Source organism: Rhinolophus sinicus, linkage group LG07 (assembly GCF_036562045.2).
Source record: "Rhinolophus sinicus isolate RSC01 linkage group LG07, ASM3656204v1, whole genome shotgun sequence".
In the NCBI taxonomy this organism is placed as follows: domain Eukaryota; kingdom Metazoa; phylum Chordata; class Mammalia; order Chiroptera; family Rhinolophidae; genus Rhinolophus; species Rhinolophus sinicus.
The window spans coordinates 57,847,100-57,860,676 of record NC_133757.1 but is presented as its reverse complement, the minus strand read 5'-3'; the positions used below and the strand labels follow the sequence as shown (position 1 = coordinate 57,860,676).

Genomic DNA, 13,577 nt, shown 5'->3' with positions numbered 1-13,577 from the left:
GATTGCTTCAATAAATGGATGCATGCATACAGGCATGAATGGATGAATGGGAGATAGGTTTTTCCTATTTAAACTGTGTCTCAGGGACTCATCCACAGGTTTTCAATGTTTGTTCATTTGCTTGTTTGTTTGTTTATCTTTTGTTTTGTTTCAAGGCATTCTGGCATTTTTTATTCATATAAAATTATGCCATTTTAGAGAAAAGAAAATAAAAAGGAAAAAAAGTCCACCTACTTCCATAACCAAAATACTTAAAGTCCTCTTTTAGCATTTTAGTGTATATTTTTTTCACCGTTGCACCAAAGGGTTTTCTTATTGCAATCTTACATGAAAATAATTTTCTATTTGCTGATTCACTTAATAGAAATATTTCATACACCTATTCTTTGAATGGTAATTTAATAGAACATGACAGATGAGCCATATGATGTTTTACCTAAGCGTAAACCTGTTAGTTTTCAGAATGTGTCCAATTTTTCACCATGATGAATATCATTGCACTAAATATTTTTATGTATGTAAGACCTAGGTTTTCATGGTTAGTGACTGATCACGGGGTCATTTTTCTTTGAGGAGTACACAGTCCTTACGTTGGGCCTCATCCTCAACTATTGTCGTGATGGATTATGATATCTAATTTGAGCGAAAAGTGTCTGATTATTGTTTAAAGAGGGATTATTTTACCCATTCTGTACCATATGCAAGCCCTGCCCTAGTACATAGTAGATATTCCACACCTATATATGAAAAGAAAAAGGAAAGGAGGAAGGGAGGGAAGGTAAAGGGAGGAAAGAAAATAATGAGGAAAGAGAAGGAAGTAAAGGGGAAATGGAAGGGAAGGAAAATGAAGGGAAGAGAAAGAAAAAAGGGAAGAAAAAAAACAAAGGAAACTAAGTACATTGGACAAAATTAAGAAAGAAAGAAAGAAAGAAAGAAAGAAAGAAAGGAAGGAAGGAAGGAAGGAAGGAAGGAAGGAAGGAAGGAAGGAAAAAGAAGAAATCAGTAAGCCCATTCTTCTATGTAAACTTTCTAATATTCCAAATATATGTCTCCTGCCACACCCATACCATTCAGACATCAGCTTAGCATCTGGCTAAATCATAAGACAGAAAAGATACAACACACTCCAGTAACTGCCCCCATCTGGATAATTCCCAGAGACCAGTGCCTCACATTTCAGAGAATGCCAGACTAACTTTGTGGCTAGCTTTTAGACAACCTTTACTTTTCTCAAAGAGACCTAAATTTGCAAAGAAGAGAGTAGTGAATACTGTATAGTGACTTGCCTTGCCAAGATGAAACACAATCAAATTAAACAAAGCATTTCCCCTTTAAAAAAATTTTACATTTACCTGAAAAAAAAACGGAGCTAGAAATTCAGGAGGGAAATAAAAATATTCACTTTGAGAAGATGTTGAAAGGCAGCTAAACATGTTCATTATACAGCGACGCGTGCACTCACAGACAGGGCAACCTCTGTCCTCAATACACAATATTTTACCCAAGTTTGGTATTCAGAAAACCACAACACTGCCTTTACGATTTGGAAATGCCCATGATTGTCTTTACCAAACTAAATGGCTGATTCAATAAAAGTTCCCTTTCCTTAGTGGTGACTGACTTATGGTGGTCACTGAAAGAGGAGAGGATTATTTCCAGATAAAGTACAAATTTTACATTTGACCAGAATCGGACATATTGGTATAGAACATACTTTTTACTCCATATAGAAAAAGAAAATAATGACAAGCAATATTTCTTAGTGAAATATTGTCTTCTTTCATGAATGGGGAAAAAAATGTCACTGACATGGAAATAGTGTCGCTAAAAATGGAGTTTTTCACAGTTTATTTCAAAACATCTTATATAGCTTTATATGCATGTTTCCTTACTTCAGTAAGTAAGGTAAAAAGGTTAATAGGTTTAATATTATCACAAATTACCAATCAGAGGTTGATACTTTAGTTTCTATAGTTTCCATAAATTCTTTTGGATAAATAATAAGCCTTTTTATTTTTTTACACCCTTGCTTTCTATAACCTGTTTTTTAATGGGGTGGGGTGGGGTGGGGGAAGGGGGGATCCTGAAAGCTAAGGGTGTAGGTTTTGCTGAAGTTCCCAGCAGAGATTAGTTAGCAGTGGAGCTAAATCTGAAGACCAGGCCCCATTGCTGGAGAAGACCTGGACTGAGTTTTTGCTAAACAAGCTTTGAACTTAAACTTTTGTCACCAGCTTCCACCTTTGGCAACTTTCAGAGACATGCAAGTGCAATACAGCTTTCAGCTGAATTAGCAGCAGTTGCTCTATGTACTGTTAAAGAAAAACACTTGACCTACTTGGATCCGATAAGATGGAATCAGTTTTGGGCAGAAATTGATCACAACGGACTCCTTGGTAGCCTTCTTTGCACCTGAAAAAAAGGGATAAATAACAAACATATATGTATGTGGTTATGAAAGTTTCAAGATTTCAACAAGCAAAATAGCTACCGATTACATAAATGCGTGAACAGTACATTCATGTTTTTGTGTAATTTTATTCAGTCTGTTTCTAACATCAACAGGCAGGTTTTTAGTCTATTTTTGTGCAAAAAAATCACTACTGCTTTGCTTTTATAATTTTATACGTAATACCTAATGAGCAAATTGAATAGCATTTTAAGATGCCCTTATATTACAATTCTGGATGCAGGTATACTTTTCTTTATGAAATGCACTGGTTTCTAAAAAGCTGCAATGTCCTTTCAGAAGCATCATATTGCAAGTGCCATTTTTCCTATAAAAACATTTTCTCATATAATTTTTCAAGTAGTATGAGTAGGTTTATACTGTTTATTTATATTCTTGTGTTTTAGTAGTTTTTTCCTACACCATTTTTTTTTTTTTTTTTTTTTTTTTACTTTTTTTTGGTTTATTTTTTAACGTTGCTATTCTTCAAGTCAGTGTCACCTCAATGTCACCTCAATGTCACCTCAGTGTCACAGAAATAACAGCATTTATTCACATCTGGCAAAATCTGAAAGCCTGTATGTGCAAGGCCTCTGTGCATTTTCTTTAAACTTACATTTTTCTCTCCAAAGTTTCTCTCTTATAATCAGCCAACATGTACAAAGTGCCTGCTTTCGTACCAGGCATTGTATAAGGCAGCTTTCCTGAGGCAGGTGCAATTTGGAGGTGAGGAAATTTGCCTGGAAGCGCCTGCAATGAGCATGTCACCTCCATCTTGCCAGTCCTCTGTGGAGCCTTCACACAGCTCACTCCAGCAGGGCTGAGCCACTGCTTTGGACAGCAGCGGCTCATCAGGTGGCAGTTCAAGGAACAAATACAGCCGAGGCAGCCCCCAATCCCTGCTTTGGAACAGTCTTTTAAGGGGGAGGTGGCATTTAGTGGTCAGCTTGAAGCTTAATCTGTCATGCTCGAGTTAAGCAGGGAAGCATCCATTGTTTCTTGTGGAATGAATCTGTCCCACTTACAGAGGACAAAATTGTGCTGCTGGCATAAAAATCAGATTTAAAGAAACAATCCTCTGGTTGTTGGAAATCTATGAAATCGACAAAAGAATTCAAAGGGACCGTTCTGTCAGAGACGGGTGCTGTGAATTCTTTCTCTAGAATATGCTTTGTTTTCTGAGTGTAATAAACTGTTAGATAAGGTCTATTGCAACTGGAGCAGCAATACTGAAAGGCACCTAGGTAATTTTTCTACCTTTCATTGTGAGTCAAATTGGAATTCAGGTAATCGGGCAGTCTCTCTTTAGCAGCTTTTTCAGCCTGGCACTCCAGAGTGTATTTGGCAATTTTCTTTGTAGACTGAGAACAAAGACTTCTGATATGTGCACACCCCACACACCCAACAGCCTATTGAAAAAATTTGTTTAAGCAGCCACAGATTTTCATAACCTCTTTAAAAATTCATTACTGCACTTGAAATAAAGCAGGTGTGTCACTGGGTTTATAATGGTAAAAATTCAGAAAATACTTAGGACTGGAGCACATTTGTGATGAAAAATGAAGTCCTCTTCTCTGGAAGCTGCCCTAATATTGTTAGTCTTCCTTTATTCAGAATTACCTGAACTGTAGTGCTTTAATTTTCTTTTTCCCATCACGATGAGTTATGGGCTGGGTGTGTGCTATCATATGCATTCACATTTTGGAGGTTTTTATTGCCAACATATGGGGGAGATTTTCAGCTCCCTTTACTCTTTGTATCTTTATTTAATACGAAAATGGCATCCTAGGGAGGTAGCTGCTTTCAAGGGAAAGTGGGATTTTTTTCTGTGTTTTGTTTTGCTTTCTAAGGGTCATTTGTAACTTAAGATGCATTATTCCATTTGTGTGTGGAAAAGAAAAGAAGGAAAGATGTTTGAAATTTTTCTGGTCTTAAATGGATTTTCCATGAGTTTGAGCCCACTCGGAAGTGTTCAGGCCTCATGGAGTATCAGGAAAATTGCGGTAAGTGTCGTCACTCTGCTTTTATACCTGTGTGCTGCAGATAAGAGTGTAATGATGCTGGAGCAGCCCAGCCCAAGCGAGGAGACCCACTTGTGACTGGACATGCACAAGTCCTACTCTTTCATTAAGGAGACAGTGTCCCTTATGGGTACTGGGTTTTAGGACTGACAAATTAAGATTTCCATTGAAAAATCACACATATGTCACCTTGATAAGTTCAGACCCATCCAAATGTGAAGATGGAATGTAACAAGCAGGTAATGCCAATGAGGTGGATTGAATTTATGACAATATTAAAGACATAAGGCAAAGAAAACAAGGCTGAAGATGCACTTCTATTTCATAGATTGAGTTTGGCAGAACTTCTGACAGTGTGACAGGCAGCACGTCTTTTGAGAAATATCATTGCATGTTTGTTTCGGTTTTGGTTAGTATTTTCGGGGAGTTTGAGTGCCTTTTTTTTAAAAAAAATGCTTTTTGAAAGATACAGTATAAGAAAAAGAGAAAGTCATATAATAAAAAGAGCTTTCTGGGCATCTTAATAAAGAATGACTTAATTTAATAAAAATTTTAAAAGTATACGTGTAATCTTTTGTTAATACATGTTTAACAAAAAGCACAAATCTTAGCTTAACCAGGTTAATATTCTATTATTTTTCTCATCTGCATTGCTTTCAAAGCTGCATTCAAATTCATCCTGTTCCTCTTCTCTGAATTTCTTTATTGACAAGAAGGCTTACATCACAGAGATTTTATTAAAAATTACGTTTCCCAGTGGTTTTCTACAGATACGTTTTTATTCTACAATTGGATGGTCAGGGACCAGGCTGAAGACAGGAAGTAGTATCAGCTGTGAAACAACTAAAAAGCAGCCTCAGTACACAAGAGCTAAGAAATTTTACTTTGAAAAAAATATTAGCCTTAAATTTTGTGTGTTTATCAACTCTGAGGTGAAGGAGTTGTCACTTTGGAAACCAGTAAGTTCTTGATAATGTGGTTTGTTTAGTTTATTTCCAAATTTAAAAGGCAGTGGGGAAGAGCATAGGTTGAGGACAAAATGTCCAGATCAGGGTAGGGCAGGTGAGAAGTTGAAGGGAGAACTCTGGAGGGTAAGCCCCAAATAACGGAGACTGGCCCCTGCAATGAAGTGGGGGGAAGAGCTTGGATACTCTGAGCCCCACTTAAGTATCATTGAAGTCTCTCTCTCTGCTGGTGAGCCACGGGCCAGATCACAAACTGGGCCCTCCCTTCCCACAGGGAGAGGGCCAGCTGTGGAGTTTCAAATGCAGACATTACTTTTTCTACTACTTACATTCTTCTACCTTGACTCTCACACCCCTTCCCCTTGTTCAGCAACTCCTCAAACAGCAAGCCATCCCTTTAATTCACTTTTCCTCTCCTACATTGTCCCTGAGGAAAAGCCCAGCTTAGTGACAAGCTTTAAAAGGCAATCCTTGGATAAAAGAGAAGAGAGTAATACTGGCAAAGATGAGGAAATACGAAAATGTGTAAATGTCAGCTGGAATTCAATACTTGTCTTGTCAATGCAATAAAGTAGAAATGGCCAACATATCCCCCAGCATGGATGTGCAGGGTAAAAAAAGCCAAGGAAGAGACTTTTTGTGGAGTAAAAAAAGCCAAGGAAGAGACTTTTTGAAAACAACCAGGTAATTTGCTGATGTTTCCACAGAAACTGGCATCCTTTGGTCAGCTAGAAGTGATCAGCTCCCACTGCTAACTGCAGACCATTCTCGTCTCTTCTCTTACAATACTCATATGCCACTTTAGTTCTTGTAACCCAGTTTCTGAACCACAACTAAATTACAGCTAATAATGTTAGTGACTTTGAGTGAATATTGGAGAATGCTCATAAGTGACCAACTGTTTCCCTACACGTCCAGATTATTCTTCAGTTTATCCTTCTTCCTCCTATTGGAGAAACAAAACAAAAACAACACAAAAACTGTTCCACCGAGGGAACTGTACTATCCTCTTAGTCCTCATCTGTTGATTTCCTGGTCATTTACTTATTAACAGAAGATGTTATCATTGCTTCACTTCCTTCTTTTCCATTCCTACTCTGTCTTCACTGTCACGGTCTTGATTATCCACACATGAGGCCCAGCCAATTCACTGGTTCTTACATGTCTTCCTCATCTATATCATGGCGAACAGTGTTGGGTTTATAGTCTCACTTCTCTGCTTAGTATTTGCTGGATGCACTTCTGGAAAATTGTTTAATATCCTTGTTCCCCTGTTTTAACCCAAATAAAATGGGAATGATACCAGGAAGGAGAAAAATGAACAATCATACCTGGTTGATATTATATATATATGCATTGTGGCCTTTTTATGCCTAGGACCTTATATCTAGCATTTCTGCAAAGATGCATTTTACATAATTTACATAGAGAAATGTATGAAGGATAGAAAAATGTTCAAATGGTCACTTCAATACCTGTGTAGTGCCTGGTCTCTGCATACACTTTAGATAAAGTATACATGCTTCCTTCTTGGAAACTAGATGTTAGACGTAACACTTAAACTAGCAGAAATCAATTAACTTCACAAGAGAGATGGTGGCAATGTTACAGGAAAGTAGACACTTTGTCAGTGATATACAAGGCTGCCAATTTTAAGGGGCCTATTAACACTGATTTGAAAAAGGAACAATCCCCCCAGGTATTCTTTTCTATGTCCTGCCAATTCTCCTTGGCCTCAATGTCAGTCCTTTGTTGGGAAAAAATAGAAAGATCATCAGCCATTTAAACCTTACATTTTAGCGGAAGGGGGTTTGGAGCACTGCCTGGTTTTAAATCCAAGATCAGTTATTTTCTAGCTGCTTAAACTTTCTGTGCCTCCTTTACTTCATCTGTAAAATGGAGATAATAATAATAATAGCTCTCTCCTAGAATTATTATTAGGAAAAATGACATGATGACTTTGGGTCATAGTAAGCACTTAATACATGTTAGTTTTTTTTGTTGTTGTTTTTTAATATTCTTTGAATTTAGAATCATCATCTCAGCTCTTCAAGTGAGGAAACAGAGGTTCTGAAAGGTTAAGTATCTTATCCCAAATTACTCAGCCAGTATTTAAACTAGATGCAAACTCAACTGGGGTTGACTTTAAAGTCCTTGCTTGATCTGTGCCACTTTTTGACATTCTTCACGGAAATTCAGTAGACACATAAGTCACCATACACCTAGCTACCTTCCCCAGATTCGTGTTTGAAAATATGGCCCAAATAACATGAAGTGAAACCATATTTATGGTAAGAATTAAAGACCTAGATTTGTAAGTTATTATCCAATCTCAAAATGTTCCTCCACAAACTGTGTCACAGAGAATAATCAGTGATTTAAAGGCAAACTGCATGAGCTTCACAATAATGTAAAGGTGATCACCAACTGCAGATGGGAAGGCCCCTTAGGAACACCAGTACTGAAGAACGAAAACGGGATTTCTAGATTGCAGACTGTCCTCAGTTAGAAAACAAACAAACAAAAACATAGAGAGGAGAGTTTCAGCAAGGTAAATGAACTGCCCAGCCTTGGAGAGATGGAGAATACAGAAACAGGAATTCCAAACCAGGGTTCCATCTAAATGAAAATGTGTGCTGGGGGGACCGGAAACATTTCCAGCTGAGGATCTGAAGCCTAGAGTTAATGGCTTAACACTTATTAATGATGTTAGAACAAATTCCCCTTCCTGCTACTCGTGGCTGAAACTGATATCTAGGTTTGGCTATAGAGAATATTGTGACAATGCTTAAAGTGTAAGCTTTCTTTAGCTGAATTTAGAATGTAATTAAATAGTCTTATTTAAAAGGAACACTAATTGAGACAGAAAGATCTTTAAGTTAACCAACTGGAATTAAAATTACCTGTAGACTGGCTATAGTACAGCCTTTCCAAAATCCTCTCAATTATAAATGGAAGAATTTGGAATTGGATTATCTTAAATGGTGGAGTAACAGCTGCCTTCAAACTCATGAAGGTTCTCCAATGTGCTATCAATGGCCTTCAAATATATCCCAAATTCCATGGCTGAGGCAGCTGTTGCTTGTGATGTCACTCATCTAGCGCACACCTCTGATGCCTTTGCTAAGAGAGTTGTATCCGCAACCTTAAGAAAATGTAGGGATTTATTATTTTTTTAATATCCCTTTAGCAATGTTGAATTCAAAGTAGATGAAGGCCAATTGTTTTATCATAGGACTGCTATGATTTCAGAAGTGAACTTGAAAGCATCTGCTCAAATCCAGGAGGCATGCTACATTCTGTTAATATCTGAGCTCTAAAGACAGAAAGGAAAAGAATGGTTGCAAGTCTGAGACATTAGAAAAAATAAAACAAGTATGTATTTAGTCAACAACAAGTTCTCAACTGTGTGTAGAGTATCCAGCAGCCACACATCCACTTTGGTCCATTTTAGTATTATTCACATCAAGTCATTTTCCTCTCAGATATGGCACATTCACTATTGGACAACCAGTGGCTGAGGAGTTATCATGTCAGTCTGAATAAGTGTTTGGCCCTTTATAGAGATTTCAGCCCCTATTTGGTCAAGAGCTTCACCTTAGCCTTACTGTCTCATTAACAAAATTAAACACATAACATAGCATGAAGGTACTACACAGCTTAGAGTGCACAGCAATATTATCCAGTGAGGGCTGAACAAGCTGTTTTGTCTTGTTTAGCTTTGATTTTACTGCATCAAAAATTTTTTTCTTAAGTCTCTTTTAGGGTAAGAAGGTAAATAAAACTTCATAATTTCAATATCACATTAGAGGTGGTGAAATAATAATTGCCCTTATCAAGAACAAAAGGATTAGGGGGTAATAATGACAGGTGGAGGATGGATGGAGTTCTGCTTTATCAATCTATTCCAATTGATTGAGAAAATGCTACGTTACTAATTTCCTAGTACACAAAAAAATTTATTATGACAAAGGTGAGATTCTCATTTTCAAAGGAGGTAGCCTCTTATGGGTGGAAAAAAACATATCCTTTGAATGCAGGATGACCCCCAATTCTGCCACTTAAAGGTCTGTGACTGAACCCTCCAAGGTCTTAGCTTCTCATCTCTAAGTGGGATTATCACTGAGTCTTGATTTGGTGCATGTTCTGTACCCATGAGGTGTACACACACACACACACACACACACACACACACACACACACGTTACCTCTATTTCTTGTAAATATGTCTAGTAATAAGAAAATTTATGCAGATAATTTAGGTTATGACATTGAAATAAGAGGAGAGTAAGGCTTTCTTCCCCGACTTCCCTAGCTAATTAAAAGTTTTCATGACAGCCAGTCAACAGCAGACCGAGGTTTATTGTCACGCCTATTCCCTATGATTCCTCTATATTGTTTTCACTTAAAGTGTTACCAAGATTGAGAAACCAGCCAATCACAGACTTTTTGTGATGCTTAAGATCCAACCATGAGAAGATTCCTTCACTTGTCCGTGCTTGCTTATAATTAGGAGAATAATGAACTCACACGTTCAGACTAGTCAGTGGAAGAAAAGTAATATCCTTGTCATCTCGAAGTTCAGTGAGAAACATAAAACTGAGCCAAAGTAAACATTCTAAACTTACTGTATTGTCAGCTTGGGCTACCATAACGAAGTATCACATACTGGGTAGCTTAAACAACAGAAAATTACTTTCTCACAGCTTTGGAGACTAGAAATCTAAGACTGAGGTGCCAGCAAGGTCTGTGTCTGGTGAGGACTCTCTCATGGGATTGGAAATGCCTGCCTTCTCATTGTAACCTCACATGGTGGTTATAGGGCCATCAATCTTATCATATTAGGACCCCACCCTTATGACCTCATTAAAATTGAAACATCCTAAAGAACCTATCTCCAGATCACTTTGAGGGTTAAGGCTTGAACGTGAGGATTTTATGGAGACACAATTCAGTCAATAGCAGTTATCAAGCTGGGAAACTGATATCTACAGAAGAGCAAAGACCAGAATTTGGTTTCTCCTGTGTATAGGGTTATTGGATAAAATACAAGACATCCAGTTAAATTTGAATTTCAGATGAACAACAATTTTTTAAATAAGTATGAACCAGATGTAATATTTGTGACATACTTATACTAAAAATGTATTCATTATTTATTTGAAATTCAAATTTAACCAGATGGCCTATATTTTATTCTGTAGATCTGGCAAGCATACTTACACTGGAGTAAAAGAATCTGAACAGTCAGAGAGGTAAGAACCATCAACAAGAACACCTGGACTAAAGTTAATGTATAAAGACTTTGCTGTAACCATGTCCTGCGCTGATAAATTTGGCAATCTCTCATTTTAAGGATAAGGAGCCTGGGCACATGGTGTTTATGGTTGACCTTTGGACATTGTAGGGGTCAGGGGCACTGACTCCTGCACATTCAAAAATCTGCATTTACCTTCTGACTCCCCAAAACTAAACTACATTTGTCCCTCGGTATCCCGGGAGAATTGGTTCCAGGACCCACCACAGATACCAAACTCCATGGATGTTCAAGTCTCTAAAATAAAATGGTGTAGAGCAATGCATACGGTTGGCCATTCCCGTTGGGGGATTCCCAACCACCATGGATCAAAAAACACTGTTTTTGATCCATGGTTGGTTGAATCCAAGGATGCAAAACTCAGAGATATGGAGGGCAGACTCATATTTATTGAAAAACCTCTACATTTAAGTGGACATGCGCAGTTCAAACCTGTGTTGTTCAAGTGTCAACTGTACTTCTTTCAACCATACAAGTGACCTAATGAGCTCACAGAGTCTGGAAAGGGAGATTATGAATTTCAATAGTTAGCTCTTAAAGGCCAAAGTATTGAAAGGCTACTTCAAGAATGTGGTGGCGATCAAATGAAATAATGGTGGTTGCAAATGTTAGGTGGTAACTGATTTGTGACTGATTGTGTGGTCACTAGTTACTACTTTGCATAAATTCTAAATGAACTGTAAGAGTATGCTGACCAGTAGCCCAAGTGAGACCAAAGGAATAAAGAGGGCCCATTCTTCCTGCTTCATTTTGCATCTCACTTTACTCAGGATAATTTTAATATGGAGATAACTCACATGCTCTTGAATTTGAAAAGCAGTGAACACAGATGTGTAACAAAAGGTGATGATAACCTAAAACAAATGATAAAACATAAGAAGTGAGTCTTCTGGAAGAAAGACTGTGATGTCCTTTCTGGAATTCACTGTTCTCCCAAGAAGACAATGAGAGAGTATGATATAAACAAGAGATGAAAGACGTCAGTCTTGTTCCCTGCCTGAGTAGCGTGGGTGATTCCCTTAAGCAGAGCAGTACACAGCATGATAAGGAAGACTGAAAAGAAAATAAATCAGAGAGATAAATCGCATTTAAAAGGCATCTTTATGATTGGCATTATAAAGGAGAGAGGGAGCTCATTAGCAAATAACTGATAAAACCACCACAGCAGGCTTCAAAAAGAAGTGGTAATGATTGTCTCTCTAAGAAAGGGGGCAAAATAGCCAAACAGTGTCATTCACAAATCCATTTGCAGACATCACAGAGCAAGCTGCAAAATGTCCCACAGCTTTCTGATTTAATTAAGTTAAAAAAGAGAAAAAAAGACTTTAACAGTTCACAGGCCTGGATCACAGAAGGTTCTCTATGAAACATGATTTTTTTTAAAAAAGCCATTTTAGAGACCCCTAGAGTTTGCTGAACCCTCATTCGACAGCAAAATTTTCCGTTTCTCCCAGGATATTGTATAATCAACTAACAGAGTATAGCATTTCTGCCAGCTAAAGGAAGTGGGCAGCTTTGATCAGAATTCACAATAACATATCTCCCTTGTGTGATAAATGATTTACTGCTGAGGATAAATGGATATAATCTTTCATTATGTATGACATTCATCAGCAACAAGGAAGCTTTGGACTGAATGGGAAGTGATTTCATGTGAAAAACCTGCAACTCAGACTGAGATGCAAGTGAGGTCTTGCCTGGAAATGAAACAATGGCACAGGATTGTAGGTTTAAGTGGATGCTCTGTCAAATAGAATCATTACTCTAAAATTGAAAATCTGTTAGGAGAAAACCAAGGAATTCTGTGACTAGATCAACGTCAATTCCACACAAAAGCCCCATTTCTTAACCAAACTATTTACTGACTTAAATGTGTCATATCAGACCAACTTTGAGAATGAAGAGTAGTGGTAGAACCATGCAGGGGGGAGAGACAAGTGGTGGGGTGTGGTCTGAGTGACTTAAATTCCCATTATCGTAGAAAGTCAATGCACCATATCTAAAGTAGATAAATTGAGAAATGGTGGCTTAATGTGTTATTTAGAGAGATGAAGTTAACAACCAGGAAAATATCAAAGGAAAATGGTTTAATAAGCTTGTCTGCATGTCAGAGGAGGGGGTGCAAGTTGGAGAGTTGGGGGAGGGGGTGTTAGTACAGGAAGATAAGACAAGGGATGGTGGCTTTGCATTATAAGCACATTTACACTCTTTGTTTAAAGATACACTTAGATGATGAAGTAATTTAAGTATAGAAAATCATTTAATTTTAAAAATGGTTCAAGTTCTTTGCCTGGTTGATTCTTTATGACCCAGTTATTATATCACATCTTCATTTGATTTTCTATAACAGAAATTCCCCAATATTGTAGTATATCTTTTAAACAAAAAATATTTAACATGAAAGACAATGTGAAAAGATGAGTAGGCAAGCCACAAACTGGGAGAAAATGTTTGTAAAGGGCACATCTGAGAAAGGATTGGTATCCAAATTATACAAAGAAATGTTGATATTCAACAATAAGAAAACAAACAGCACAATTTTTTAAAAAAATGAGCCTAAGACCTTAACGATACCTCACCAAGGAAGTTATAAGGATGAGAAAGTAGCATACGAAAAGATGTTCTGCATAGTTTGTCATCAAATTAAAATAACGATGATATAACACCACATACCTATTAGAATGACCAACATCCAGAACAACACCAAATGCAGGCAAACATGTGGACCAACAGGAACTCACGTTCATTGGTGGTGGGGATGTAAAATGGTACAGATACTTTGGAAGACAGTTTGGCAGCTTCTTACAAAACTAAACATATTCTTATCA

General features: G+C 37.4%; 1 protein-coding gene across 12 annotated transcripts in view; it reads right to left on the bottom strand.

The window, feature by feature from the left end:
- The window catches only part of NRG3 (neuregulin 3), a 1,096,988-nt gene that overhangs the window by 252,889 nt on the left and 830,522 nt on the right, over positions 1 to 13,577 (bottom strand). For all 12 annotated transcript variants that reach the window (XM_074339699.1, XM_074339707.1, XM_074339700.1 and 9 more), the window contains exon 3: positions 2,336 to 2,409. In XM_074339699.1, coding sequence (XP_074195800.1) covers positions 2,336 to 2,409 — 74 coding nt within the window. The remainder of the gene's footprint in view (positions 1 to 2,335; positions 2,410 to 13,577) is intronic.